Source organism: Podarcis liolepis, assembly GCF_965112155.1.
Source record: "Podarcis liolepis genome assembly, chromosome: 3".
Taxonomy (NCBI): Eukaryota; Metazoa; Chordata; class Lepidosauria; order Squamata; family Lacertidae; genus Podarcis; species Podarcis liolepis.
This window is the reverse complement of record NC_139557.1, coordinates 59931783-59957465: the sequence shown is the minus strand read 5'-3', so window position 1 is coordinate 59957465 and position 25683 is coordinate 59931783. Positions and strand designations below refer to the sequence as shown.

General features: G+C 41.9%; 1 protein-coding gene across 13 annotated transcripts in view; it reads right to left on the bottom strand.

The window, feature by feature from the left end:
• Positions 1 to 25683, bottom strand: part of LAMA2 (laminin subunit alpha 2) — a 365130-nt gene that overhangs the window by 83254 nt on the left and 256193 nt on the right. For 7 of the 13 annotated variants that reach the window (XM_083498017.1, XM_083498006.1, XM_083498005.1 and 4 more), the window contains 7 exons: positions 19750 to 19884; positions 18516 to 18640; positions 14260 to 14346; positions 12089 to 12282; positions 6232 to 6374; positions 5646 to 5744; positions 271 to 382 (listed from right to left, as the gene is read on the bottom strand). In XM_083498017.1, coding sequence (XP_083354143.1) covers positions 271 to 382; positions 5646 to 5744; positions 6232 to 6374; positions 12089 to 12282; positions 14260 to 14346; positions 18516 to 18640; positions 19750 to 19884 — 895 coding nt within the window. The remainder of the gene's footprint in view (positions 1 to 270; positions 383 to 5645; positions 5745 to 6231; positions 6375 to 12088; positions 12283 to 14259; positions 14347 to 18515; positions 18641 to 19749; positions 19885 to 25683) is intronic. The other 6 variants (XM_083498008.1, XM_083498009.1, XM_083498012.1 and 3 more) reach the window with 1 other exon arrangement.

Sequence of the window (25683 nt, the reverse complement as noted above, 5' to 3'; positions counted from 1 at the left end):
CAATTTTTCTGCTGCTCTGTGCTTTTAATTGCCAATCTGCCAACAGTTGTAGCAAACAGTACCCCTTAGATTGCAGGAAGTCTGCAATTATTTGGCTATATAGGTTTTTTTTCATTTAACAGATTTGAAGTCCAGCATTTTAATCGATTGATTTCTTTCGGCTCATGTACTCGTTTTCAGTGCTTTCGTGTTCTTAGTCCCAACACATGATGCTTTACATTTCTCAAGAGGCTATTGGCACTGCCTGCCTGCCTCCCCCTTCTCTGATACCTTCTGCTGCCTGGAGGGTGCCCTTGATGAACTGTCCAAGCATCTTCGCTCTCTCATTAGTTGCCTGAGCGTGCTGCCCAGTTTGCTCCCCATCTGCTGTCACCTTGGTCGCCTGGCGATACAGATTAAAGAAACGTGTAATTAATGAACATGACAAGAAGATACTCCATCTGTCTGAATCTACTTGGAAACTTTACCTCAAGCAAAAGGCAATCAATGAATTATTGATCAGATATACTGGAAGTGACACACAGTCTTCCCAAGTACACAATTACATTTTATTACTCCCTTCTACCATTAAAGAGGCATCCGAGGCTTTATTCTGGGTTCTTAGAACACATACTGGAACAGGACACAAAGAGATCCCAGATGACATTCTTTTTCTTTGACTTTGTTCACAAACCATCATTCTTAGCACACGTCAGGCTCCATCCATGGCGAAAGTACTGAAGTCTATAGAAACCATGAAGGTTTTAGTGTTTTATTAGCCACTTCAGCCCTATTGATTTCAGTGTAACTTACAGAACACTAAAGTTACACTCCAGATCATTCTTGCAATGGATACTTCACAGTCAGTTTACATCCTTGTTACGCTTTTTAATAAGTTGAGTATGGGTTACATCCAACTACGTTCTATTCAAAGCAGACCCATTGACATTAATGGACCCAAGTTAGTCATGCCCATTGATTTTGAAGGGCCATGTTAAACACTGGATGCAACCCTATGTTTTTGTGAACTATTCATTCATGTAAGTTCTTTCCACATCACGGAATATAATGTATGCATGTACTCATGTGTCGTCTTCTTTTATAAGAGAACTTTGATGCCTCCAGACAAGTGTCAAAGAATAAACTCTACCTTTTGCTTATAGACTGCATTTCTACTTTTGTACCTTTAGTTTTCTCAAAGTCTTTAATGCCTTCAACATTAAAGCTATGTATCCATTCTAAATGCTGTGAGGGAGGAATCAATGCTTAGCTTAGAAAAGAACACACTGCTACCAGAAAAGAAGCAACGGAAAATGCTAGATACCTCATGAAGTTTGTTATTTCTGTGTTACAGAACACAACTGGCTGAACATGCACATCAAGGCCTACAATACCTAACCTCCTCAGAACTATAAGGGACAGCACCAGCCTGGTCCCTGCAAGTGCAATTTCAGTCCAGAGGAAGACCCTAGATCAACACGTGTTTATTTATTGATGTAACCATAATCCACCCCCCAAATATTTCAAGGCAGAGTACAAAACATGAGAATAAAATCCACATAAAAAATATTAATAAAACATCAATATCTACTGACAGGTTAACAAAGAAAACTCGTGTTACAGAGGTTCTGTCTAAACAGTATGGTTTTCACCAGTGTTACAGGGCTAACTTCTCTCTGACCATGTGCTGACAACTTGGGGTCAAGATTACAAGAATTTGAAAGGAGAAGGATTGAGAGTTGAGCAACTGACAGCTGATAGTTGGGGGGAAATAATATAAAAACTGCGTACTTGACAGCATTTTTTTTGTAAGATGGGGGCAAGACGTGGAGCATGCATATCTGATGCTGCAGTCCTGCTTCCTCCTCCTCACGCTTATTCTGCTTCTTAGCCTGACCATCTAACACAGGGGTCAGCAAACTTTTTCCACAGGGGGCCGGTCCACTTTCCCTCAGACCTTGTGGAGGGCTGGACTATGTTTTTATTTAAAAAAATGAATCCCTATGCACACTGCGAGGGGGGGGCAAGTAGTCCTCCTCCACCCCCAGCCCCAGCTGCCTTCTTGGTTTGCCACCTGCCTCATTCACTGAAAGGCTGGCAGTAGGTGGTGTGAAACGGGCTTTCCCCCTGCCTAGAGAAAGAAGGCACTGCACTTACCCTCCCAGGGGCTGCTGCCGCCGCCGCTTCTCGTGAAACGGGTTGGCAGAGCGAGCTCATCCACTCTGCTCTCTGGCCCACAGGAGCACCAGGGCAGCAGCGGTGGGAGGAAGAGGCCCAGCAGCGGTGGCTCTGCCAATCAAATGCCACGCCTGATTTACCTTAGCGCGGTGTGGGGGACATCTTTGCCAATCAAATGCCGCTGAGGTAAACCAGGCACGGCATTTGATTGGCAGAGCCACCTCCCATCGCCATCGCCAGGAGTCTCGGCTTCGCGGTGGGTTCTGGCTTCGTGGTGTGGGCCAGATTTAGGACCCAGGTGGGCCTGATCCAGCCTGGGGGCCTTAGTTTGCCAACCCATGATCTAACAGTTAAAAGATCTATCCCTGGTAACTATACCCCTGCAGAGAGTGCTTGACTGGTTCACTGAGATTCTGTGTTCAACAAACGGGATTTATTGATTTGAACCATCAGCATCTTATGGATTTGAGAGAGGCATAGTGCCAAAGACCTGCTATTCCCAGTTTCTGATAGGGAACAGACATTCACTCATTTTCTCTAAAATACACTGTGTTATATCAAGCAGTGTTTACTTACAAAGTGGAATTTTTATCTCCCAGCATCAAGGATACAATTTTTATTTTTTATATATATAAAATGTTGAACCTCCAAGTTAAATCATTCACCTCCCTCCCAGGTTCTTCTCCCGTTGTTCAAACAAGCACCTAAACCAAATCACGGTTGAAATAAGACCTAGGCTACTTCACCACTAGGTGGCACACTTTATATTAATATAAATTCTTACTACCTGATTGACTAATGAAATTCCAATTTCTGCACAGTTTGGAGTCTTTACTAATAAAAGGAATAACAAACAAGAGAGGTGTCATCTCAAGAGAACTTTACCGCCTACAAAATAAAGGCGTTTTTAATAACAAGATTTCTCCCTCATCTCTTCTAAATGAAGGTTGCTTGATAGGCTCTAAGTCATAACTGAGATTTGATTTGAATACACGATTTTCTCTGTCTGGCTGTGCCTCTGTTGGATTACAAACTGGAATAAACAAAAGTGTTTTTATTTTATTTCCACAGGTCAGACAAATGCTAGCACAAATATAAAAAAAGACAAACTGAAGTAAAAGCGAAACGAAGCCTTGCCTGTATCTTCCTTCCAGGGCTTTATAAAAGCAGCCCTTGGCAGAAAATAACAGTGTTACTTTGTGACAAATCACATTCTATTCATTCTATTTTTCTGGCTATTGACACAATTGCATGGTGTAGGACACAGGTACAAAACAGCTGATACTTGTCAAAAAAAGGTTGACCAGCCTCTATTATAGTAGAAAATAAGCTTTCAACGTACACTTAGATAACCCTCAGGCAGAATGAGAAAGCAGCTGAGATGGTGTCTAATTAGCTGTTAAAATAAAACAAGGTCACTGTCTAACTCCTTTGTACTTAAACCTGGGCCACTTAAATTCACAGGGCCTGATCCAGGACAGGACCACAGAAAGAACAAAGAATGGAAGCTCCACTCCCAAGCCAGAGTTCTGATCTGGAATGGACACCCCTTCCCATTGCTCTCTATTTTTAATTCTACTTTCCTTGATGGACTATGTGAGGCTCTCAGAGTATTTGTTTGGCCCATTTGGCCCTAGGAGTGGAGAGCGACCGGTGGCAAAGCTCTGTGGAACACGTCCCCTCTTGCCAAGAAGAAGCCCTTGCAGAGTTTGCCCCACCCTTGTGCTAGGCAGCAAGGCTTTGCAATGGCTTTTGCTTGAGGGCGAAGCCCTTGCACAGCTTTACGTCCCTACCCCACATGGTGGGGGCAGCAGCATGGCATCTTGCTTCAGGCGTGAAAATGTCTCGGGCCACCTGTGTGTCTAATCGTAGCACCAGAGCAAAACACATCTTGATATTGACAAATAAAGGTAAAGGTAAAGGGACCCCTGACCATTAGGTCCAGTCGTGACCGACTCTGGGGTTGCGACGCTCATCTCACTTTATTGGCCGAGGGAGCCGGCGTACAGTTTCCAGGTCATGTGACCAGCATGACTAAGCCGTTTCTGGCGAACCAGAGCAGCACACGGAAACGCCGTTTACCTCCCCCCGCCAGAGCGGTACCTATTTATCTACTTGCACTTTGATGTGCTTTTGAACTGCTAGGATGGCAGGAGCTGGGACCGAGCAACGGGAGCTCACCCCGTTGCAGGGATTTGAACCGCCAACCTTCTCATTGGTAAGCCCTAGGCTCTGTGGTTTAACCCACAGCGCCACCCGCATCCCAAATAGCATGACAAATAGCAGAGGCTTCATTTCTTAATCAACCAAAGAATCATTTGAACACCATTCTTACACCAACTGTGTCACGTTCTCCTTGAGAGCAGTGTGTGAAGTATCCCTATTACCACCCATACCACATGACTTCCTAGCCCTCTTCAGGCATTAAAACCTCTCACTCGAATAGCATTGTGTGGTGGAGAACTGAGGCAATCAGAGTTCTAAACAGCAAGGAGAGCCTCCATAAGAACAGGGGGCTCCACGTTTGAGAAGTTCACCCTTCAAGCCATGGAGGGTGACCCTGGCAACAACAGAGGTAGAGATTGGGGCATTTGCACCCACTCATTTCACATGATGCTGCTTGTATGGGACTTTAGAACACTTGAAGCTTTAGAACACCCTGCATACAGACATTGGCATAACCAGGGCCGTCTTTACCTGGGGTTGCAAGGGGTGCGGGGCACCCGGGTGCAGAATTCTGGGGGGTGCCAGGCGCCTGCCGCTGAAGTTGCCTAAGTGTATTTTATTGAGCTGCTATGCAGCAGCGGGGTCAGCGAAACCTTTGACACGACTGATCTCGTGCCACCTGCCTGCTAATGCTGCTGCAGGGAGAGCACTCTGGAAAGTCTTGCTCGCCAAAGCTGGGAGGAGGGGGAGTGACAAGAAAGAGGGAGAGACAGACAGAAAGAGAACGTGCCTATCTAGCGATGGGAGTGTGCACAGGCTCCGGAAGAAGAACTTGTATATATGCACTTGCAAGGGCCCTCCCAGCTCCTCTAGAAATAAGGTTGCTTCCACAACGAAAGGCTGCCCGAGATGGCTCTCCCACACATGTGCACAATGCCCACCTGTCTCACCTTTCAGGCACCTCATATGTGTGGAGTCTTTACACTGACTCCTAATGTGTTCTTTGCCTTCTTTAGAAAAGCTGGTTTTAAACAAAAACACACACAAACAAAAACTCCTTTTGGAGCTGCGCAGGCGTGAGCGCCATTTATCAAATGATAACAGTGACATAAGCATAATAAAAGTTAATTTGGGGGCTAAACTAAATTTGGGGGCGCTGGGCGGATCTTTGCACCCCGGTGGTGCATATGCTAAAGATGGCCCTGTGCATAACAACATGAGATGGGGTCCTTGGGAAGTGGCTCCAGTAACATAAGAATGTGACCTGAAACACTTTTCTTAAAAATGAAATGGGGATCTAACCCTTTACCCTCTGGGCTCACCCTTGTCAAAAGCTCATCCATCTCTGTCACAAGAGTATCCAAGTTCTTCTTTGCCACCTGAAGGAGTCTCTCTGGTGCTCGCTGAGGTGACAGTAAATGCTGAGGAAATAAAGTCAAACATTTTACATTATGGATTTCAGAAATAACGCATTGCTGAATGAAGCTGCTCTGTTGACCTTAATTATTGCCGCTGCTGACACATAAAGCATGTTCATAAAAGAGGGCAAGCAGTATATGCATGGGTCTGAGTAGACACTGCACTGATAAACATGTAATGTGGCTTTTCTTTATCAAATGTTAAGAGTCATTTTGTGACATTAACGGCACACATTTCATGGCATTTTGTTTCCTTCCGTCCAAGAGAAGAAACATGAATGACTATAGCATCTTCTACTTATTAATCCTCCAAATAATTTATTGTAATAGCTATTTAACCACTGTGGCATGCTTAAACTAAGTAATCAAACCATTAATACACCACCCACCCATCCTGATCTAAACATAATCTCACATGCCAACAAAAACATGTGTGCTGGCCTCTCTATCCAGATGTGAAATCTAAAGCTGGTGATGGTTTTGAGAATACCTTTAATTCCTGGGTCGTATTTTCAAACGAATAAAGCATTTTATATGGAGGGTGTAGCGGGCCACTGAGATTGACACTCAAAGCCATCTGGTTTAGAGATTCTAAGTCACGAAGCAGGACTCCAGTGCACTCATCATCACAAACTGTGGGAAAGGACAGTAAAGAATATTTATTATTGCTAAATATTTGAGGCAGATGCTTGGTATTTCAACTCAGAAATATTTTACAGTGCCCATAAAGTTCTCCAAAATATAAGGCCACTAAACTCCAATAAATGGCGCCTTAAAAACCCATGGTGCAATAAAAGGAAGGGAAACAAAGATGTGAGCAGCAGATGGGATAAAATGGGATATCTAATTGTCAACAACTTGAAAACAGGGCTTTGTGATTTACAATGTGTTTTCAGCTATTGCTTTTTTTGTATAGGGGGAATTCAGTATATAGTGCATTTTATAAAGTCACAAAAGCAAACCACAGGTCACAGTCCAGAGGAGCTTATAATCTCAATTTGGATGGAGAGAGGGAAGAGATAACATGGGGATGGGTTGGCATAGGCATGGGCAACAAGGATGAATGCAAGCAAATTCATTTAATTCACAATGGCTAAATTCAATTGTTGATTGGGACTAATGCCAGTAGTGTGGCTTCATAAAAGAAATGGGACTTTTGAGTTGGGACCTAAAGGGAAAAGGGAAGCCCTGTTTACACATTACTTGCATGTAGGGCACTCACAGTTTTCCTGGGATAGTATATAAACATGGCTGGGACACCCAGTTGTGCAGGCACCCAAACTGCAAGTGTATGTATGGATCCTTTGCAGACTACCACACACAATGCATGGATGTCAGAAGGCAGCACTACAGTAGGGGTACAGCATTGGGGTGGGGTGGGGTGGGGTGGGGAAACTGTGAGAGGGACAAACTTATGCCAATGAGACCATTCCAGGGATAAGGATAACCAGGGAGCATGGTGTAAAAAATGGTAAGAGAGCAGGAGACTGGTGGGCTCAAGGTGGTAGAAATGGAGAAGTACAAAACACACTGGGAAATTAAAGCAGAATGGTAAGACCTTGGAAGTGAAGAATAAGGAGGGAAATAAACTTGAGAATCAAGAGCAGGTGAATAATGCAATCATGCATGAGACATCATAATGTTCTCATTAAGGAGACTAATAATAAAAGTCTCTGCCATAGGAAAATTAATCTAGACAATCTAAAATTACCTTAATTCAAATTTTTAAAGCAGAATGTATGCATGTAAAACAATTTTCCCTTTTGTCATCGGTAGAATTAAGGGCTTGCTCGTGTTTGCAACACATGGGTTGCATAGAAGGGCTGCAGAACCACAGACCTTCCCAGTACAGTGGTACCTTGGGTTAAGTACTTAATTCATTCCAGAGGTCCGTTCTTAACCTGAAACTGTTCTTAACCTGAAGCACCACTTTAGCTAATGGGGTCTCCTGCTGCCGCCGCGCCGCCGGAGCATGATTTCTGTTCACATCCTGAAGCAAAGTTCTTAACCCGAGATACTATTTCTGGATTAGCGGAGTCTGTAACCTGAAGCGTATGTAACCCGAGGTACCACTGTACAGATGATTAAGGATTGTGTTTAAATAATGGTACACCCACAACCACTAACTGGGATTATTCTAGAGCCCTTACTCAAGACATTAACCACAGATGATAATCTTCCCTCCAGTCTTTTCTCCAAAACTCAATCATTATGACCAGTCAAGGGCTGCCAAGAGTTAACCACAGGACTCCATTGTGGAGCCTCTTTGAAATGACTTGGGAGCAGAGTAGTTTTTGGAGCCCCTGTTTAAATGTGTATATAAAAACGCAAAACTGTACTTCCCCCGCCCCCACCAAGACAGCTGAAGTTATCCCTGTATCGGTAATTTTTTAATGTTTGAAGTTTTGCTGTCTTACTATTAGGTTGGAAGTCGTCCAGAGTGGCAGGGGCAACCCAGACAGATGGTTGGGGTATAAGTAATATATTACTTCTACTACCATACTGAGCAGGATGGGGGGCTATGCACAAATTTTATCCCTTCCTATACTTTTTGGCATTCAGTCAAATTCATGTCAACTCTTTCTCATATAAGCAGCTATGGTGCTGCTTCAGCCAGCATGGAACTAAAAGCTCCCGTTTAGCTGCAGAAGTAGAAACAACAGCAAGGAAAATCATTGGATGGGAGACAAATTGATTTAGTGCAATGAGAAGGCAACTGTCAAGCTGCACAAGGAAGCACGGAGATGTTATTTTCAGCTCCTTCCTTTCCTCACTAAGTTCTTTCTCCTTTCCACTCCATACAGTCCTCCCACTAATTTGTTGCTTGAACTGAAGTGCACTATAATTGCTTGGGTAAGGGGGCAATATTTTCTACTTTATGCATGCACATCAGAAAAACCTATTAGTGGTGCAAGTCTTCTCATTTGTGTGCTTGCGTATGGAACACAAAGAGAAAGCACATTTCCATAAATAACATATAGTTTTAACACTGGGCTCTGTGTTTTATATACCAACATCTATTCTAGTTGGTCAAGGAGTCAGACAGATCTGTCAGGCAGGCATTCAGAAACTATAAATCAAATAAATAGTAGAATACCGTTTTATTTGAAATACTTAGAATCCTAAAAAATAAAATAAAAATACTTTGTTGTGCTGGACCAACAGAAAGCTGCATACTAACAGATCTCCCTACTTAACACTGATGTATACTCTTTTGTTTAAGTAACCCTTTTCTAGTTAACCTTGAAATAGCTGGCAATAAATATAGCAAAATGGGATGCAAATGAAAACCAACTTAATTCAGCATGATGGGAAAAACAAAACAAAAAACAAATCCTGAATGTCTTATAAAGACATGAAAATATTCAGAATGAACAAGCAACTGTTGCCTATAACGTGCACACTGAACATTCATCATGCATTAACACCTCTTGCTAGATAATTGGGTTGAAAAGAGAAGATGTAGCAAGTTCCACAATTTAGTAAAAGAGACAGAGTAATGTTACTCCAATATGCAGCCTGGAACGTACTAAAAACGTTTCAAGGCTCTAATTACATAATTTATACATGACTAAATATTTCTATGGTTTAATATATAAAACTGTCAGTATAAATTTGTGTTCACTATTAGAAAATGCAGCATTATGTCCAGATCATTACTGCTGTGCACACATGAAAGACAAAAAAAAATCATGCAATGTTTCAGTAAAGAGTTAGCAGCAAGCACCAGCTTTTCCTCACAAATCTGCTTCACTTACCAAATACAGCACATCTCAGAGTTGCCTTAAATGTGAAATGCCTCATAAGAAAGCATGTTTGTTAAAACAAGAAAGTCTCTTTTTTTAAAGAAAAAACTGCTTGCAAAGAAAACTAAATCTTATGTGCATTATCTAATGAATTGCTTCCCATAGCACAGGTGTAGAAAAGTTTTGGCCCTCCAGATGTTGGTGAACTATAATTCCAACCATCCCTGGCCATTGGCCATGCTTGCTGGGGCTGTTGGGAGTTGTAGTTCAGCAACTTCTGGGTAGCCAAAGGATCCCCACACTTGTCCTAATGCAAGGACTTTTGGTTGCATAATGGGAGTTCTGCTCCCTCTTCTCTCCCCATGCCTCCTGCCTGTTATGGATTTCCCCTCAAAGCCTCCGTAGCAGATTTTGGGAGTGTTTGTGGGGAGAGGGGTAGTTCTGTTGTGTAACCAGAAGGCCTTGCACCAGCAAATGCACTTAAGATGGATACTGCCCTCTCTCTTGCCCAGCTCATCAGTCATTTTCAAAAGAAAAGTGTTCTCCAAGGCCAGAATCCTCAATCATGGCAGAAAGCTGCCTCTCACTGCTTGCTTAGCAAGCCCTTGCCATCTGAACGCTAACTGAATTCAGAGCGTGGGTCACCTTCTAAGCTGGGTTGGGAACCTCTGGCCCACCAGCCAAATGGAATGGCCTAAAATGGGTCCCAATTTGGCTTGCGAGGTTGTTTCCCAAAAACCACACTCATCTGCCCACATCTGACACCCTATCAGGTGGGGGGTAGATACAGATATGGCTTGACAGGCTGCAAACCAAGTTCTCCACAGGAAATTTGACCGTGCAGCTGACCCTTGCAGGAACTAGGGTGCAGTCACTGCCCATCAGCTGACAAGCAGTGAGTTCAGGACCAGTGGATTGGCTGTGTGACTGAGTTACCTGTGGGGGATTCAAATGCTTAGTTCAGGCATAGGCAAACTCTGGTCCTCCAGATGTCTGGGACTACAATTCCCATCATTCCCTGACCACTGGTCCTGTTAGCTAGGGGTGATGGGAAATGTAGTCCCAAACATCTGGAGGGCTGGAGTTTGCCTATGCCTGGCTTAGTTGAACCCTGCAGAAAGCAGCTTTGCCAACTCTATGCTTGGCAAATTATGTTGCCAACCATGAAAATTAAGTGCCACCCCCATTGTTGCCTGGAGGACAAAGTAGGAAGCCTGCTGTACCTGCACAATCAGGGTTCTAAGCCACACAGTGCTTTAGAATTGCAGCAGGCCAGACCTTCTCCTCCAATGTGTGGAGGATGATGGGACAATGGGGAGGTGATAGAGGAAGCAGGATCAGCAGGTCCTTGCCCTCTTCTCACATTTATTCTAATAGTGTGATGGTTTAACTGTCCAAGCAGGCGTTGTTTTAACTTCTTCAGAATTGTTCCCAGTGTTTTTAGCAACACATTAAGCAAACATCACAGATGAGTCCTTATTCAATTGCAATTTTCTATTTTTGCATTCACGTTTCACCTGTGACTGTCCTTGTCTTTGACAGGAATGGACTAACCATCCAAAAGCAGATTCTGCAATGTAATTTTTGATTATCATTTTGATAGGCTTAAGTGTAGCTAATCAGAGTAAATTGGTCACATGCTGAGGACAGAAAGCAGAAATACAGGATCAATTTCACAGTGACCAGAATTCAAGCAATAATAAAAGAGAAGGCAATCTACACAGAAGAGCGATGTTGGAGAAATCTATCAGTGCTGTCAGCGCTGAAATGGTAGTTATTTTTATACTTTTATCAAAGTGTACAGCCTTCAACATCTTGTACTCCTTCACCCAGCTCTGTGTTTTATTAGGCATGTGTGAACCACCATGACTAGGGGAGCTGGAGAAGGCAACGTTCCAAGAAAATATTAATCAGAAAATGACAGAGTTGATCAATATTTAGGAGGGTACATAAAAATTAAATAAATCCCATATAATCTGTCAAAGGATCTGTGAAAACCATGATAGAAGCTTTAAAAAGTATATTTTTGTGGGGTTTGAAAATCTATCTTACTCCTTCCGCTGGATGAGATTCAAACAAGGGGAAAGCACATTTCTCAGCAGCTGACCACATATTTGCATGCAAATGGACCCAGGTTCAAACTCCAATAGGACTGGGATGGATCCCTTGTGAAATTCTGGAGAGGTGCTGCTAGTCTAATGGTCAGCTTTGATATAAGGCAGCTCCATGTTCAACCCAGTGTGATCTTCTGATCATATACATGAAGCTTTTAAGCTCCTTCCTTCAAATAGTAACTACCTCCCTATTTACTCCACCCTAGAGGCCAAAGGAGCTTCCAGAGTAGCACCCTGTAAAGCACAAGAGCCTGCTGTCATACGTTATTGTTCCCTCCCCATGTGTGATCAGAACTGTTTTCCACTCTCTGTGTTTGGGTCTCACCAATACCAGCAATTCAAGACATGGAAGATAGAGAAAGGACATGATTCTAGGTATATTGGAGGGGCAGTGCCTATTCTCAGTGAAATTCTGAAAAAACACGATTCACGTTCCGAAAAGCAAAACAAGCCACCCAAAATCCAGAAGTACTGTTAATATACATACAAACACATGCTATGCCTTCTCGAGCATGCCGGGGTTCACATCCTGCACACTTCCAGCCAGTAGATCCAGGTTTGCACGTGCACTGTCCAGTGATAGGATCACAGGGAACAGGCAGAGAACCATATGGATGGCACTCACATTCTTGGCAAGATCCACCAGGAATTCTTGGGTTCCCAGTGTATCCAGGTGAACATCTACAATTTGCAAAAATACAATAAAAACCAAATTAGTTTTATGAAGTTGGGGTAAATGAGTTTCTGTGGAGGAATATATATATATATATCTAGAAAGAGAGAGAGGTTTGGCAAGGTCCAGGGAGAGGGTTTTTTTTTTGCAAGTTCTGGAGGGAGGTGTGGTTCTTGTGAGGTAGAACAGGCAGGTGATGGGTGGCTTTGACAAAGTATAAAAGGGAGGGGGTGGCTGCCATTGGCAAGGGGGCGTGGGCGTAAGTGAGCAAAGCACTTTCTTTCAACACATATCTCCTTTTTTCGTTCTTCCTATGAGCAACTCTTGTCTTCAGTGAATTTCATTCTGTCGATATCGTCCTATCTTTCTACTTAAGATCATGTTAAACATTTAGCTTTATTGCAGACACCTCCATCAAACTGCTATGCAGTAATGTGATTATACAAATGAACAATGATGGCTTTTGGAATGCTAATCTGACAGTGAAAAAAGAGGCTGCACTGAGATTTTATTCAATATAAGCTTACAAAGGAGGCTTGCTCCCACACAGTCTACTTGAGGCCTGCAACTAATACCCAGTAACTTTTTCATCTTGGAGTTCTAGCATGTTGTAATAATCAAATGCTTCAGCATGTGAAGCAACAGGTCCCAATAGCTTGGAGATATAGCAGGTCACTAGCTGGTTCTGTTCAATCCCCATATAATCCCCAAGTGCCCTTCCTAAGAATAGCAAAGTCATAACAATTCGGAGGCATCTCCAGGGTTACCAATAACAAGATCCAACCTAGCCCACTGCAGTCATTCTGCATCACAGAAATTCAACAAGGGGGTGGCAACTGACAGAAAGAGAGGTAGGAGCCTGGTAAGACTTTCAGTCAGCTATGGAGAAAAACGGTTACTTCTATCAGATATAGGAAGGCAAAGCGTAGGCAGACAGTCTCACCGTGGCAGAAAACCACCTGTCGATAATCTTCCAAGAGATGATGTAAACTCAGAAGATGAAGAGCAGAGCACTATTCAAGTCTTGCTGGCTCCACTTCCTTGTTCACTGGTAGGAGCAGCAACATACAGGTCTTGCTGGTCACCTTCTGCTCTCCTGCCTTTTCACTGCCTGAATGAAGGTCATCTACTCTGTCCTACCTGCAACCCTCTGCCAACCCTCTGCCAAGGATGAGTTCAGTAACACTTTCCTGGCCCTGCTTTTCTTTCACAGCTCCTCCCTTGTTTTCCACGAAGTACTGGAGCTTCTGCTTTGGTTCCCCATACCAGTGAGGAGGGGCTGCACTCTGCTGCCAGCCCATAAAGGACCCCAAAGTGCTGCCCAGCTGACCTTTCTGCAGTCTGCTCTGATTCTATGGCACACACAGAGTCACAAGGGGGCAGATAAGCTTATTGTATTATAACCACATCTGAGAATTAGGAATGCGAATCCAGTTATTTAATAAAACATATAAAAGTTAGGTAAAGTTAAAGGACCCCTGGACAGTTAAGTCCAGTCAAAGGTGACTATGGGGTTGTGGCACTCATCTCACTTTCAGGCCGAGGGAGCCGGTGTTTGTCCACAGACAGTTTTCCGGGCCATGTGGCCAGCATGACTAAACTGGCGCACGGAGGACTGTGATGAGTACCAGAGCGCACAGAAGTGCCATTTATCTTCCCACTGCAGTGGTACCTATTTATCTACTTGCACTGGCATGCTTTTGAACTGCTAGGTTGGCAGGAGCTGGGGAAGAGCAACGGGAGCTCACCCGTCATGGGGATTCGAACCGCCGACCTTCCAATCAGCAAGCCCAAGAGGCTCCATGGTTTAGACCACAGCGCCACCCGCATCCTGGTTGCAATTTATTCCCTCATTACAATGGGCCTCTTCTGATTAGACAAATTTAGCACACATTTATTGCTTGCTTGTCCATCACGCCTTTTGCCGTTTGTTTCCTAGTTGCTACGTCTTTATTTTATAATTTGTGCTCAATACTTTTCCTTACCTTTCACAGTACTGTCCTTCATATCCAGGTGGGCAAGCAGTACATCGGTAATCATTGACGCCTTCTGCAACGCATGATGGACTGAAGCTTAAAGCAGAAAATCAAAACCACAAGGTTTTCTCTCTTTCATGTAACATATGACAGGTGCAGAGAGGGGCATCCAAGTGATTTTGGACCCCCCTCCCACATTTTAAAAATGCACCTGTGATGATTTTGATGTGGACTTGTTACATCACACAATGTACATTTTCTTAGTGGGAAATGTCCTGTTTCATCAATTGACAAAATTATATAGCATTTGGTAACCGAAACAAAAGAAACTGACCATAAATGCTGTCTGCTTTGGAAAAAATGACTTTAAATGTGAATTATCATGGGCAAAAAAATCGCAACCCCCAATCTGCCATGCTGGGTATGGATGAGGCAGAAGTGTTCCTCTGTCGAGCCCTACCTGAATCTGCCTCCTCCGTCACAGGCAGAGCCAAACCAGTGAGGAGAGCACCAATGCACTCCCACCAGCAGAATCTTTGCATTGATAATAACTGGGACTTTCTCCACCACCCTTGCCCAGGGTGTTTCTTTGGTTGAGCTAGTACAGGGACCACGGCATGCTAAGCCAGTCCCACTGCCATCACATTACAGCAACAGCCCTAATCTGGGCCTCTTTGCTGCACCAGTTGGGAGCTGGCACTGAAGAGGGTTTTTCTCTGCCTCTCCTCATCTTCTGTTCTGATCCACATAAGCAGCAAGGCTACAAATGCAGCAGTGGTCAAGTAAGACTGCACTTCAAGTAAATGTTAAGAGCTACTCTTTGATAAACAATAAGCATATAAAAAGTCTGACGGCATGAATTTTTACAAAAGAAAAATGTGCTTTTATTTTATTTCTTTTGGCCACAATTCTATGCAGATGATTTACCTGGGAGTAAGTTATGTTCAACTCAATGGGATTTACTTCTGAGCAGACATGCACAGGATTGTACTGTTAATTTCCCATATTAATGGTAGGATGTCACATAACCCCAATTTTCGGTAAATGTTATTGTTTTTGTACTCCTGGAAACACTTGTGCATGATTTTCTAGTGGGGAAAGGGCATGGCTCCTAGAGGAGAGAAGAGATCTGCTTTTGTTGCTGTTATTACATTGTTTTGTTATGAATTACAGTTTTCTGCTCTTTTTTTAAATGGATTTGAATGGAATTCAAGTTCACTGCCAACAGACTGAATGAGTGAACTGACCCAGTGTCAAGGTTTGTCATTGAATAATAATATTCATAAATTCAATTTCCTTGCCTTTAGATGCTGAATGTCTGCTAGGGAGAGAATAATGCTGGTTAACACTACTACTTTCTATTGAAGTTTTTAATGTATACTTTAGAGTTCATGGTACTGTCTAGCCTGCTTAAACCCTCTTATACACTGTTTGTACAGTAGACGTGTGGATGCTTCTCAGCTGGCAAGCAAATGAATAAATTGCTAGTGACCAACTAGACAATTTTTTAAAATGATACATGCCCCCCAAAAGTGTTTCAGATACATGTTCTGACCTTTAGCAGATTTTTAAAGTATCATTTAATAAATGAAGGCCTGTGGCAATGCTGCAGAGTTGTCATTCCAGTCCATGCTGTTTTTATTTGGAGATTAACAATCTAAACCCAAGATCGACCAGGATGAGACAGTTTGGGTTTGGTGGACTTTGGGCTTCCTCTGCTGAGCTGAGGCTACACCCGTGGAAGTCCCTCCTCCGGCTAAGCTGAAACCAGCCTAAGCCCCTTTCCCCAGCTCAGCTGGGGTTCAGCTAGTAGAAGTTAAGCCAGTGTAATTGACGGTGGCATAACCCCCACAAAATGACTGTTCAGGGAGCTCAGTCATGTGACCTAGCAACCCAGCGGAATTTACATAACTTGCACCAGCGTAAATTATGCAGTTAAGATTGAACTATTCAACATCTCCACCCCAGCCCCCCAAATAATAAAACTATCCAAATGCTTCAGCCTTTCTGCTTACATAATCTGCTCTCACCACTTAATTGTTTCAAGGCTACAATTCCCACTCCTGGGAGGAACCCCATTGAAATCAATAGGCCGCACTTCATTTTGGCACTCCGCTTGTTTTACCGGCTAAGCAAGGTTATTGTAAGAATTTTGTGACATGATATTTAACCTCCGTGCAGACTTTAAAGCCCTGAGGAGCATGTGGAATTGTTGGAAATGTTAAGCTGATATGCCCAGGGTTTGTAGAACATGCATCAAACGGGAGAAGAGGAAAAGCACTGACGGAAGCAGGTGCCACAACATTTGCAACTACCTGTGCAACACTTGCTGAGGCAATGCTAAAAAACCACTGTGGCAGCTGGAGCCCCAGACAAAAACTTCCCCTTAGCTATAGTGAAGTCAGCATCCTCCTCTAACTTGCTTATAATGCATTAAATCAATAGTGCTTGAATGAGTAATAAAATTACACCTTTGCAAAAAATGTAAACAAATTGATCTACTCACAAACTCATTATCCAACACATTTTCAACTCAGTGAAAACAGACCCGCCAAGCAAGTCACAGTCTCGAGATTCCCCTCCCCCTACACTCACACCAGCTCATCACATTTAAAACTGAATGCTGAATAAAGAAACAGGAAAACATGTTAAAAATTTAAAGACTTAAACTCCTACCGACTCTTAGTACTGTGGCCTCTGCAGTGAAGCAAAAGTAGAAGAGCAATATACTCAAAGCTTAGTATTCTGCCTTGCTTCATAAACAATTAGATACGTGCAACAATCTACAGTCTAGCTAGCTAAGATGCTTTCATTCCAACTGATAGAGACTTACAACCAAAACTGGTTTTAATAAGAATATTGTGCATGTTTCAAGCACTTCTCATGCCTTATCTACTTATAGTCCTTACAATAACCTTGTAAGGGTTCTGTCCTGGGCCCACTGTTGCTCAATAAACACAACGTTTGTTGTTTTCATAAACGACTTGGCTGAAGGAATTGAGGGGATGCTCATCAGATTTGTAGATGACACCAAAGATGGGAGGGCTAGCCAATGCCACAGAGTCAAGATGCAAGATGACCTGAACAGACTGGAGAACTGGGTCCAAACTAACAAAATGAATTTCAAAAGGGACAAATGTCAGGTTCTACATTGAGGCAGGAAGAACCAGCTGCACAAATCTAAGATGGGGGACACCCGGATTGCCAGTAGTACATGGGGAAAAGATCTTAGTAGACCACAAGCTGAACATGAGTGAACAGTGTGATGCAGCAGCACAAAAAGCTAATGCTATTCTAGATTGCATCAACAGAAGTATAGTGTCCAAAACAATGGAAGTCACAATGACACTCAATTCTGCCTTGGTCAGACCACACCTGGAGTACTGTGTTTAGCTCTGAGCACCAAAATTTAAGAGATATATCAACAAGCTCCAAGAAAACACCAGGAAGAACTTTCTGATGGTGAGATCTGTTCAACAGTAGGATGAACAGACTCCCTTGGAAAGTGATGGACTCTCCTTCCTTGGAGATTTTTAAACAGAGGTTTGTTGGCTCTCTGTCATGAATGCAACTGTTGGTCATTGTGTTAAAGAACAGGCAGGATCTTCAAAGGATGCAAAGAAATGTTGAGTATTGCTAAAGCTTGAAATCAACATAGCACAAGTCTTTTAGATAAAACAATCAGATACAGCATAAAGGACGATGAGAAAAAGAAGAGACCTCTCAGCATAAAATTAATAACATTTTAAGTCACATTTGCAGAAGAATAATGGGATGGAAAGGTCATTAGCATAACATACCCTACCAAATGGATTCAGCATGATAGTATCTCCTTTAAATTATTTGATCGTTCACAAGTTGTCCCAAACCAACATAACATTAAATAAGAACTCGATAAATTACAAAGCCCAGAGCGAGGTACTGTAATGCTTTTATGGCAGCTCAAAATATGAGCATAAGTCTCTCTATGGCTCCCTTGTGATTATATTGAACTTGAAAGCTCCGTTCTAGCTTCACTTGTGAGAATAATTTTTATAATGCTCATTCATTATCCGTTGACTATTACATTTTCCATCCTTTATGGATTTCTACATAGCTAATTAGCTAGGAAGCAATTTCTGAAGCAAGACAATTCAGCAGAGGTGGTTCAGTCACTATTCATTGTGACTCCATGCACCATTCTTTCTAATCACTGACAACTGACCCAGGAGAACCCTGGGGGAGATCTAGGCTAAAGCTAAGGCAGATTTGTAACGCAGGCTTACTTGTTGCTTGAAACAGCCAGTGGGCATGCGCAAGGCCGGCAGTCATTAGGCGATCCTCTAACAATCCCATAGAACCCAAGGGCACACCTGTCACAGTGGTCACCACTAGTGTTGTGACGGCAGTTCTGCGAAACAAAGAGACCACAATTTTCAAGAACCAGCTTGAAAAGATTTTTGTTCGTCACCACCATTACATAATATCATATTGGTTGGAATAGACCTAAGGTTTGTTTAATCCAGCATTGTGTTTCTCACTCTATTACAATGAAGTGAAGCAGAATAGTGTTGGGTGAGGGGGAGGTGAGAGGGGGACAGAAGGGAACCCTATACCACATGGGTCATCAGCTGGGGGTTACCTTCCAAGCTTCCCCTTTTGCTCTGCAATCTTTAATTCTGCCTCTTTAATGGGATAGTGTTAACCCCCCCCCATTACATTAAATAAGGGCAGAATTAAAAAGTTGAAAGCCTATGCTTGGTCAATTCTCCAGGTTTCGGTTTGGTGTAGGAAACATTCCAAGATTTTCTGATTTATTTGTTTATTATTGAAGAACTAGGATCATTTCCAAGATAATCCAAGGGGAGCTCTGGTGAGCTCATCCATCTCTAATTGCATTGGCTCTAGAGATCTAGTGAAGATCACTTGAGTTCTGGCTAGATATTTGAAATCAATCCCAACATACAATACTCTTGTCTTCTCCCCACATTATTTATCTGCTCACCCAACTCTCCCAGAAATACATCTACCAACCACATGAAGTTCTTCTATTAAGTTGGTCCATACTGTTTCCTGTAATCATCTATTTTTGGGTTTCTTTTCTCAGCTAGTTCCTATGGGCTACCCGAGCGCATGCACGTGCGTGCGTGCGTGCACACACACACACACACACACACACACACACAGTAGAATTGGCCCTATTAGGTTTAGAAACTGGTCCACAGCTTGTGGGGCAAGCTTGTTGGTAGTACCAACTATGGCAAAGTGATGTAGAATACATTCCAGACATGTGCCAATGAGATGTGGCTAGTTGTGTTTCTGCAGCATCTGGCTGTTTGTGTTTGTAGTTCATACTTTATTTTCCATTGCAAACTCTGGTGTATATATATAGCACAACATATTTATTGAACAACTAAAAAAAAATTAGCTCCTGGCTGCTGTTTTGTTATGGTGCAAAAGAACTCTGCACAAAGACAAAATAATTTGATAAACAGTCTAGGCAAAGCATAATTGTTGTACCTGACATATTGAGGTCTCAGGATCACACATGTCACTATGGCCATGGCACTGACACGGAACACAGGCACCAAACGCCGGTCCTGGTCTTCTGCCAGTAGATGTGGAAGGAAGTCTATAGAAACCTGGGGAGCATGTCTGCAAGAAAACACAGTGAGGAAACCAAATGCCATTATATTGTGGCTTGGATAGGAAGGATTGGATAAGACTGCAAACACATCTCCATTCCCACTAGCTTTGACAGGCAACCTGCTCTTCGTCATTCCAACTGCATGCTTCAAGCTGTTTTACAAACAATGCACACTACACTTTAGAAGTAACAGAACCAATCCTAATTGAAAACTCTGCTGCCAGATCCCTTGGGTTGCAAAGCAACACAACTAGGCTTTTCATATTACAGCTAGAGAAACCTTTCATTTAGATGCTCCCTCCTTGTACGTCATGTATCTCTCCCTCTATTTCCTAAGAAAGAGAACTCTCTCTCTCTGTGTACACACACACACACACACACACCCCACTGGCTGTGCAAAGTGAGCAAAAGTACTCTGTATTCACGTTGTCCTTGCTGTGTTTTTCTGAGATGACAAGCTAATATCTGCCTACACACAGGCTGATAGATAACAAGCAAATGCCCAGTGATACTCAGCAAAATATGTCTTCATGGCTACATTATTTATACTTGTATAATTTAAAGACCATAAAAATAAAGAATTCAGGAGAATAAAAATGCTACCATGGCCTGAGACCATTAGCCCTTGAAATAAAATTTATCTAGGTCTTGTACATTTTCTTCAGCCAGCAGTAAAAATCAGCAAGCATGCTGAAAATTCCCATCAAAGATGACAGATGCAAAAAAAAGAGAAGCAATCCTACATCTTCTGACCCTCCTTTCTTTCCTATTATTCCTTAATGCACCTCATCTTTAACCAGATTGTAAACCTGTGGACAGAGTTTGCCTTTTCAGAGTTCTATAGAACTGCTTTATAAAATAAAAATAGCAACAGTAAATAATGATGATAACAAAAATGGTAGCGTTATAATGCATCTATAGCTCTTCTGAGAAGTACAGAATTTGAAAATCAACAATAAGTTAGGGAAGAGCCTTGGCTCAGTACATGCTATGAATGCAGAGGTTCAATCCCAGCATCTTTTTTTTTTTTTTTGCATTTTAAAATTTTTTATTAATCTTTCCATATATATACATTAAATCCGTGTTTCATACATCTCATTCTTTTGGACTTCCTTCAACGTCCTTGACATTCATTCGTATTTATCTCTTTATAACGCATTCCAATCTTTCGTACTGCCATTAGTACCATCTTTCAAAATAAAAAAATTCCTTCCAGTAGCAGACATTGTTTTCCATAAGCAATACTTCTTAGTGTTTTACAGTGCCTCTTTAAATCCTACTAGCGTTGTGTTTACTAAACATTTGTTCTCCAGATAATCCGCAAATTTTCCCCAGTCATCTATAAATTTTTGATCCTTCATATATCTAATTTTCCCTGTCAATTTATCTAACTCCGCATATTCCGTCAATTTTAATCTCCACTCTGTTAACGTTGGGCTTTCTTCCTGCTTCCACTTCTGCGCCACCACGATTCTAGCTGCTGTTACCGCATATTGGAAGATTTTACAATCCTTTCTTTTAATATCTTTTCCGACCATACCTAATAGAAAAGCTTCGGGTTTCTTTACAAATGTGTAGCTTAATATTTTTTTGATTTCATTATAGACTTCGTCCCAGAAGCTTTTAACCTTCCCACATTCCCACCATTGGTGATAGAACGTCCCTTCTTTTTGTCTACATTTCCAACATTTGTTATCTGTTTTATACATCTTGGCTAGTTTAACGGGTGTTATATACCACCTATATAACATTTTTAACATATTCTCCCTTAACAGTACACATGCTGTAAATTTTATATTCACTCTCCACAATTTTTCCCAATTCTCCAATTGAATATCATAACCGAGGTCCTTTGCCCACTGAGTCATCACTTTTTTGACTTTCTCATCTTTCATGTTCCATTCTAACAGTATTTTATACATACTTGACAGATTTTTCCGATCACAGTTTATTATCTCTCTCTGAAATTTCGATGTCTTTTCATCGTAGCCCCTCTCTTTCACTTCTTTTTTAAATATCTCATTTATCTGATAGTAACTCAGCCAATCGTATGTATATCTTTTTACCTGGTCGTATGGTTTAATTTTCCACTTCCCTCCTTCCTTCAATACCATTTCTTCGTACCTACCCCATTTTTTCCCCATATTGACTTTCTTTACACTTATTAACTCCACTGGTGATAACCAGTGTGGGGTTTTTGGTTCTAGTGTGTTCTTATATCTATTCCAAACTTCTATCAAAGGTCCCTTAAAGATATGGCTACAAAATCCCTTATGTACTTTTATCTTATCTCTCCACAAATAGGCATGCCATCCAAATTTGTTCTTATACCCTTCTAAATCCAATAACTCTGTATCCTCCAACTTTATCCACTCTTTAATCCAGCAAAGGCATGCCGCCTCGTAGTACAGTCTCATGTCTGGCAGGGCGAAGCCCCCTCTTTCAGTGGTATCTGTTAATATCTTAAACTTAATTCTGGGCTTCTTTCCTTCCCAGACAAATCTAGAAATCACCCTTTGCCATTCTTTAAAGTTTTTTGTGCCCTTTATTATCGGGATTGTTTGGAATAGAAAAAGCATTTTGGGGAGTACCATCATTTTGACCATGGACACTCTACCCCAGAGTGATAATTTCATCCTTGCCCAAATCTCCAGATTTTTCTTAATTTCATTCCACACTGGGATATAATTATTTTGGTATAGGTCAATATTTTTATTGGTAAGCCAGAGTCCTAAATATTTAACTTTTTTAACTACTTCAATTCCTGTTTGTTCCTGTAATAATTCTATCTTGTCTTGGTCTAAGTTTTTAACTATCATCTTTGTCTTATTCTTATTTAGTTTGAATCCAGCTAACTTCCCGAATTCCTCCATCTCCTCCAGAATTCCCTTTAAGCTGTTTATAGGATCTTCTACCGTTAATACCACGTCATCAGCATATGCTTTAACTTTGTATTCGTTTGAACCTAATGATATTCCCTTAATTTGTTTGTTTTGCCTTATTGCGTTTAGCAGAACCTCCAACACCACTATAAAGAGCAGCGGAGAGAGCGGGCAGCCCTGTCTTGTCCCTTTAGATATTTTTATATCTTCTGTTATGGCATTATTTATTATCAGCTTCGCTTTCTGTTCGGTGTATATTGCTTTTATCCCATTCCAAAATTCTTGACCCACTTCCATAATTTCTAAATTTCTCAGCATGAAGTCCCAGGTGACGTTATCGAAGGCTTTCTCCGCGTCAATAAAAATCAGACTAGCTGGCTTATCAATTCTGTCCGATAAATATTCTATTATATTAATTATGCCTCTTGTGTTGTTTTTTATTTGCCTTCCCGGTAGAAAACCCGCTTGGTCCTCATGCATTATCTTCACTAATATTTTTTTAAACCTTTTTGCTAAAATTCCCGCAAAAATCTTATAATCTGTATTTAATAAGGAAATGGGTCTATAATTTTTTACTTGGGTTGGGTCAGTATCTTGTTTTGGAATTATTGTGATAAATGCCTCCTTCCAGGTGCTTGGGATCTCTTTTTCCTTTAGGGTCTTATTCATCACCTCAACTAACGGAACCGTCAATATATCTTTCATTTCTTTATAGTAGCTCGCAGTAAACCCATCTGGGCCCGGGGCTTTACCTCTTTTCAGTTCCTTTATCACTTCCTCTGCTTCCTCTCTGGAAATGGGGGCATTTAACATTTCTCTTTGCTCTATCGAAATCTTCCTTACCATTTTCTCTTTTAAATATCTCTCTATTTTCCTATTGTTGTTTCTATCCTTATTCCTGTATAGTTGCTCGTAAAACTCCGCAAATCCTCTTCTAATCCCTTTTGGTTCAGTTATCTCTTCTCCGTTTATTTGTATTTTGTTTATTGTGTTTTGTTCCTTTCTTTTTTTGACTTGCCACGCAAGCCATTTTCCTGGCTTATTAGCAAATTCAAAATTTCTCTGTCTTAATCTTTTGATGTTCCACTCAACCTCCTTATTTATCAACATTGCAAATTGGGTTTGGAGGGATTTTATTTCCTGCAATATCCTTTCATTATTTGGTTTTTTAATTAGTTTTTGTTCACAATCCATAATCTGTCTCAAAATCTCCTTAGTTCTTTTTTCTTTATTGTTCTTTTTCCATGCATTTTGTTGGATGAGCAGGCCCCTCATGACTGCCTTACTCGCGTCCCATACCACGTTTATTTTAACCCCTTTATCTTGGTTATCTATGAAGTACTCCAATAATTTCGTCCGAATCTTTTCCACAAATTTTTGGTCATCCCATAAGTTATCATTTAATCTCCATCTGAAAGTTCGTCCTTCAACCCCCTTCATCTCCATTATTATGGGGTTGTGGTCGGAGATAATTTTGGCCTGTATTTCAATTTTTGTAGTTCTTACTGTTAGTTCATTTGATATCCAAATTTGGTCTAATCTTGACAGTGATTCATTCGGTCCTGAATGAAATGTAAATTGTTTCTCCATGGGGTGTCTCAATCTCCATATATCTACCAAGTTATAGTTCTTCACCATTTCAAAAAATATCTTAGGTAGTTTCCCTCCTTCTGTCTTAGTTTTCCTTAATCTATCTATTTCTGTTGAGACCACCCCGTTCATATCTCCCATTATTATGATTTTTTGGTCCATGTAGTCAAATAATCTCTCTTCCAATGATCTGAAAAATTCTGTTTTATTACCATTTGGTGCATAGACTCCCACTATTATCATCATTTCCCCTTGCCATTTAATGCGGACTGCGATCATTCTCCCTTCCTCATCCTTAAATAGCTGGTGTGTTTCAATGTTATTTTTAATATATAATACTACTCCTCTTTTTTTCTTTTTATCGGAGGAGATAAACTCATTTCCTAACCTCTTATTAATAAGGACAATCCCAGCATCTTTAAGCAGGATTGGCGGTGGAAGGACACTGTCTGAAAGAGCTACTGCTAGACAATGCAGATCAGAGACGGGGAAGCTGAGGCCCTCCAGATACTTCTGGATCCTCTAAACAGCATGGTTATAGGTAAAGGGTAAAGGGGACTCCTGACCATTAGGTCCAGTCGTGACCGACTCTGGGGTTACGGCGCTCATCTCGCTTTATTGGCCGGGGGAGCTGGCGTACAGCCACAGGTCATGTGGCCAGCATGACTAAGCCGCTTCTGGCGAACCAGAGCAGCGCACGGAAACGCTGTTTACCTTCTTGCCGGCGCAGTACCTATTTATCTACTTGCACTCTGTCATGCTTTCAAACTGCTAGGTTGGCAGGAGCAGGGACCGAGCAACGGGAGCTCACCCCATCGCGGGGATTCGAACCACCGACCTTCTGATCGGCAAGTCCTAGGCTCTGTGGTTTAACCCACAGCGCCACCCACGTCCCTAGCATGGTTATAGAAAGCCCCAAAAAGCCACTGCTAGTCAGAAGAACCAGTGGTGTGCCTCACAAGCAGTTTCCTATGTTCCTATGTTGCTAGTTGTGTCTTGGGACTCATCACACTTAGAGGGCCTTCACCTTTGAGCTTTCCCAATACTTTGTTTCAGTTATTCTCAGTTTAGGCTTACAGCTTAGCATTTTCGTAGCACCAAGACTGATTGGAACATTAAGTTTCCAGTGCTATGAACTAATCCTCATTCAGAATGACTGAATACAATGGGACTTGTTTCTGAATAAACATGCACTTCTGGTGTACAGTATCATGAGACGGTGGCAGAGACATGGCAGCTGCTAACTCAGAACTATGGCTGCGGCACTGCAAGCAGAAGCCATAGTGGCCTGCCTAGTTACTGAAACTCACTCAGCAGACATACACCTGCATAGTT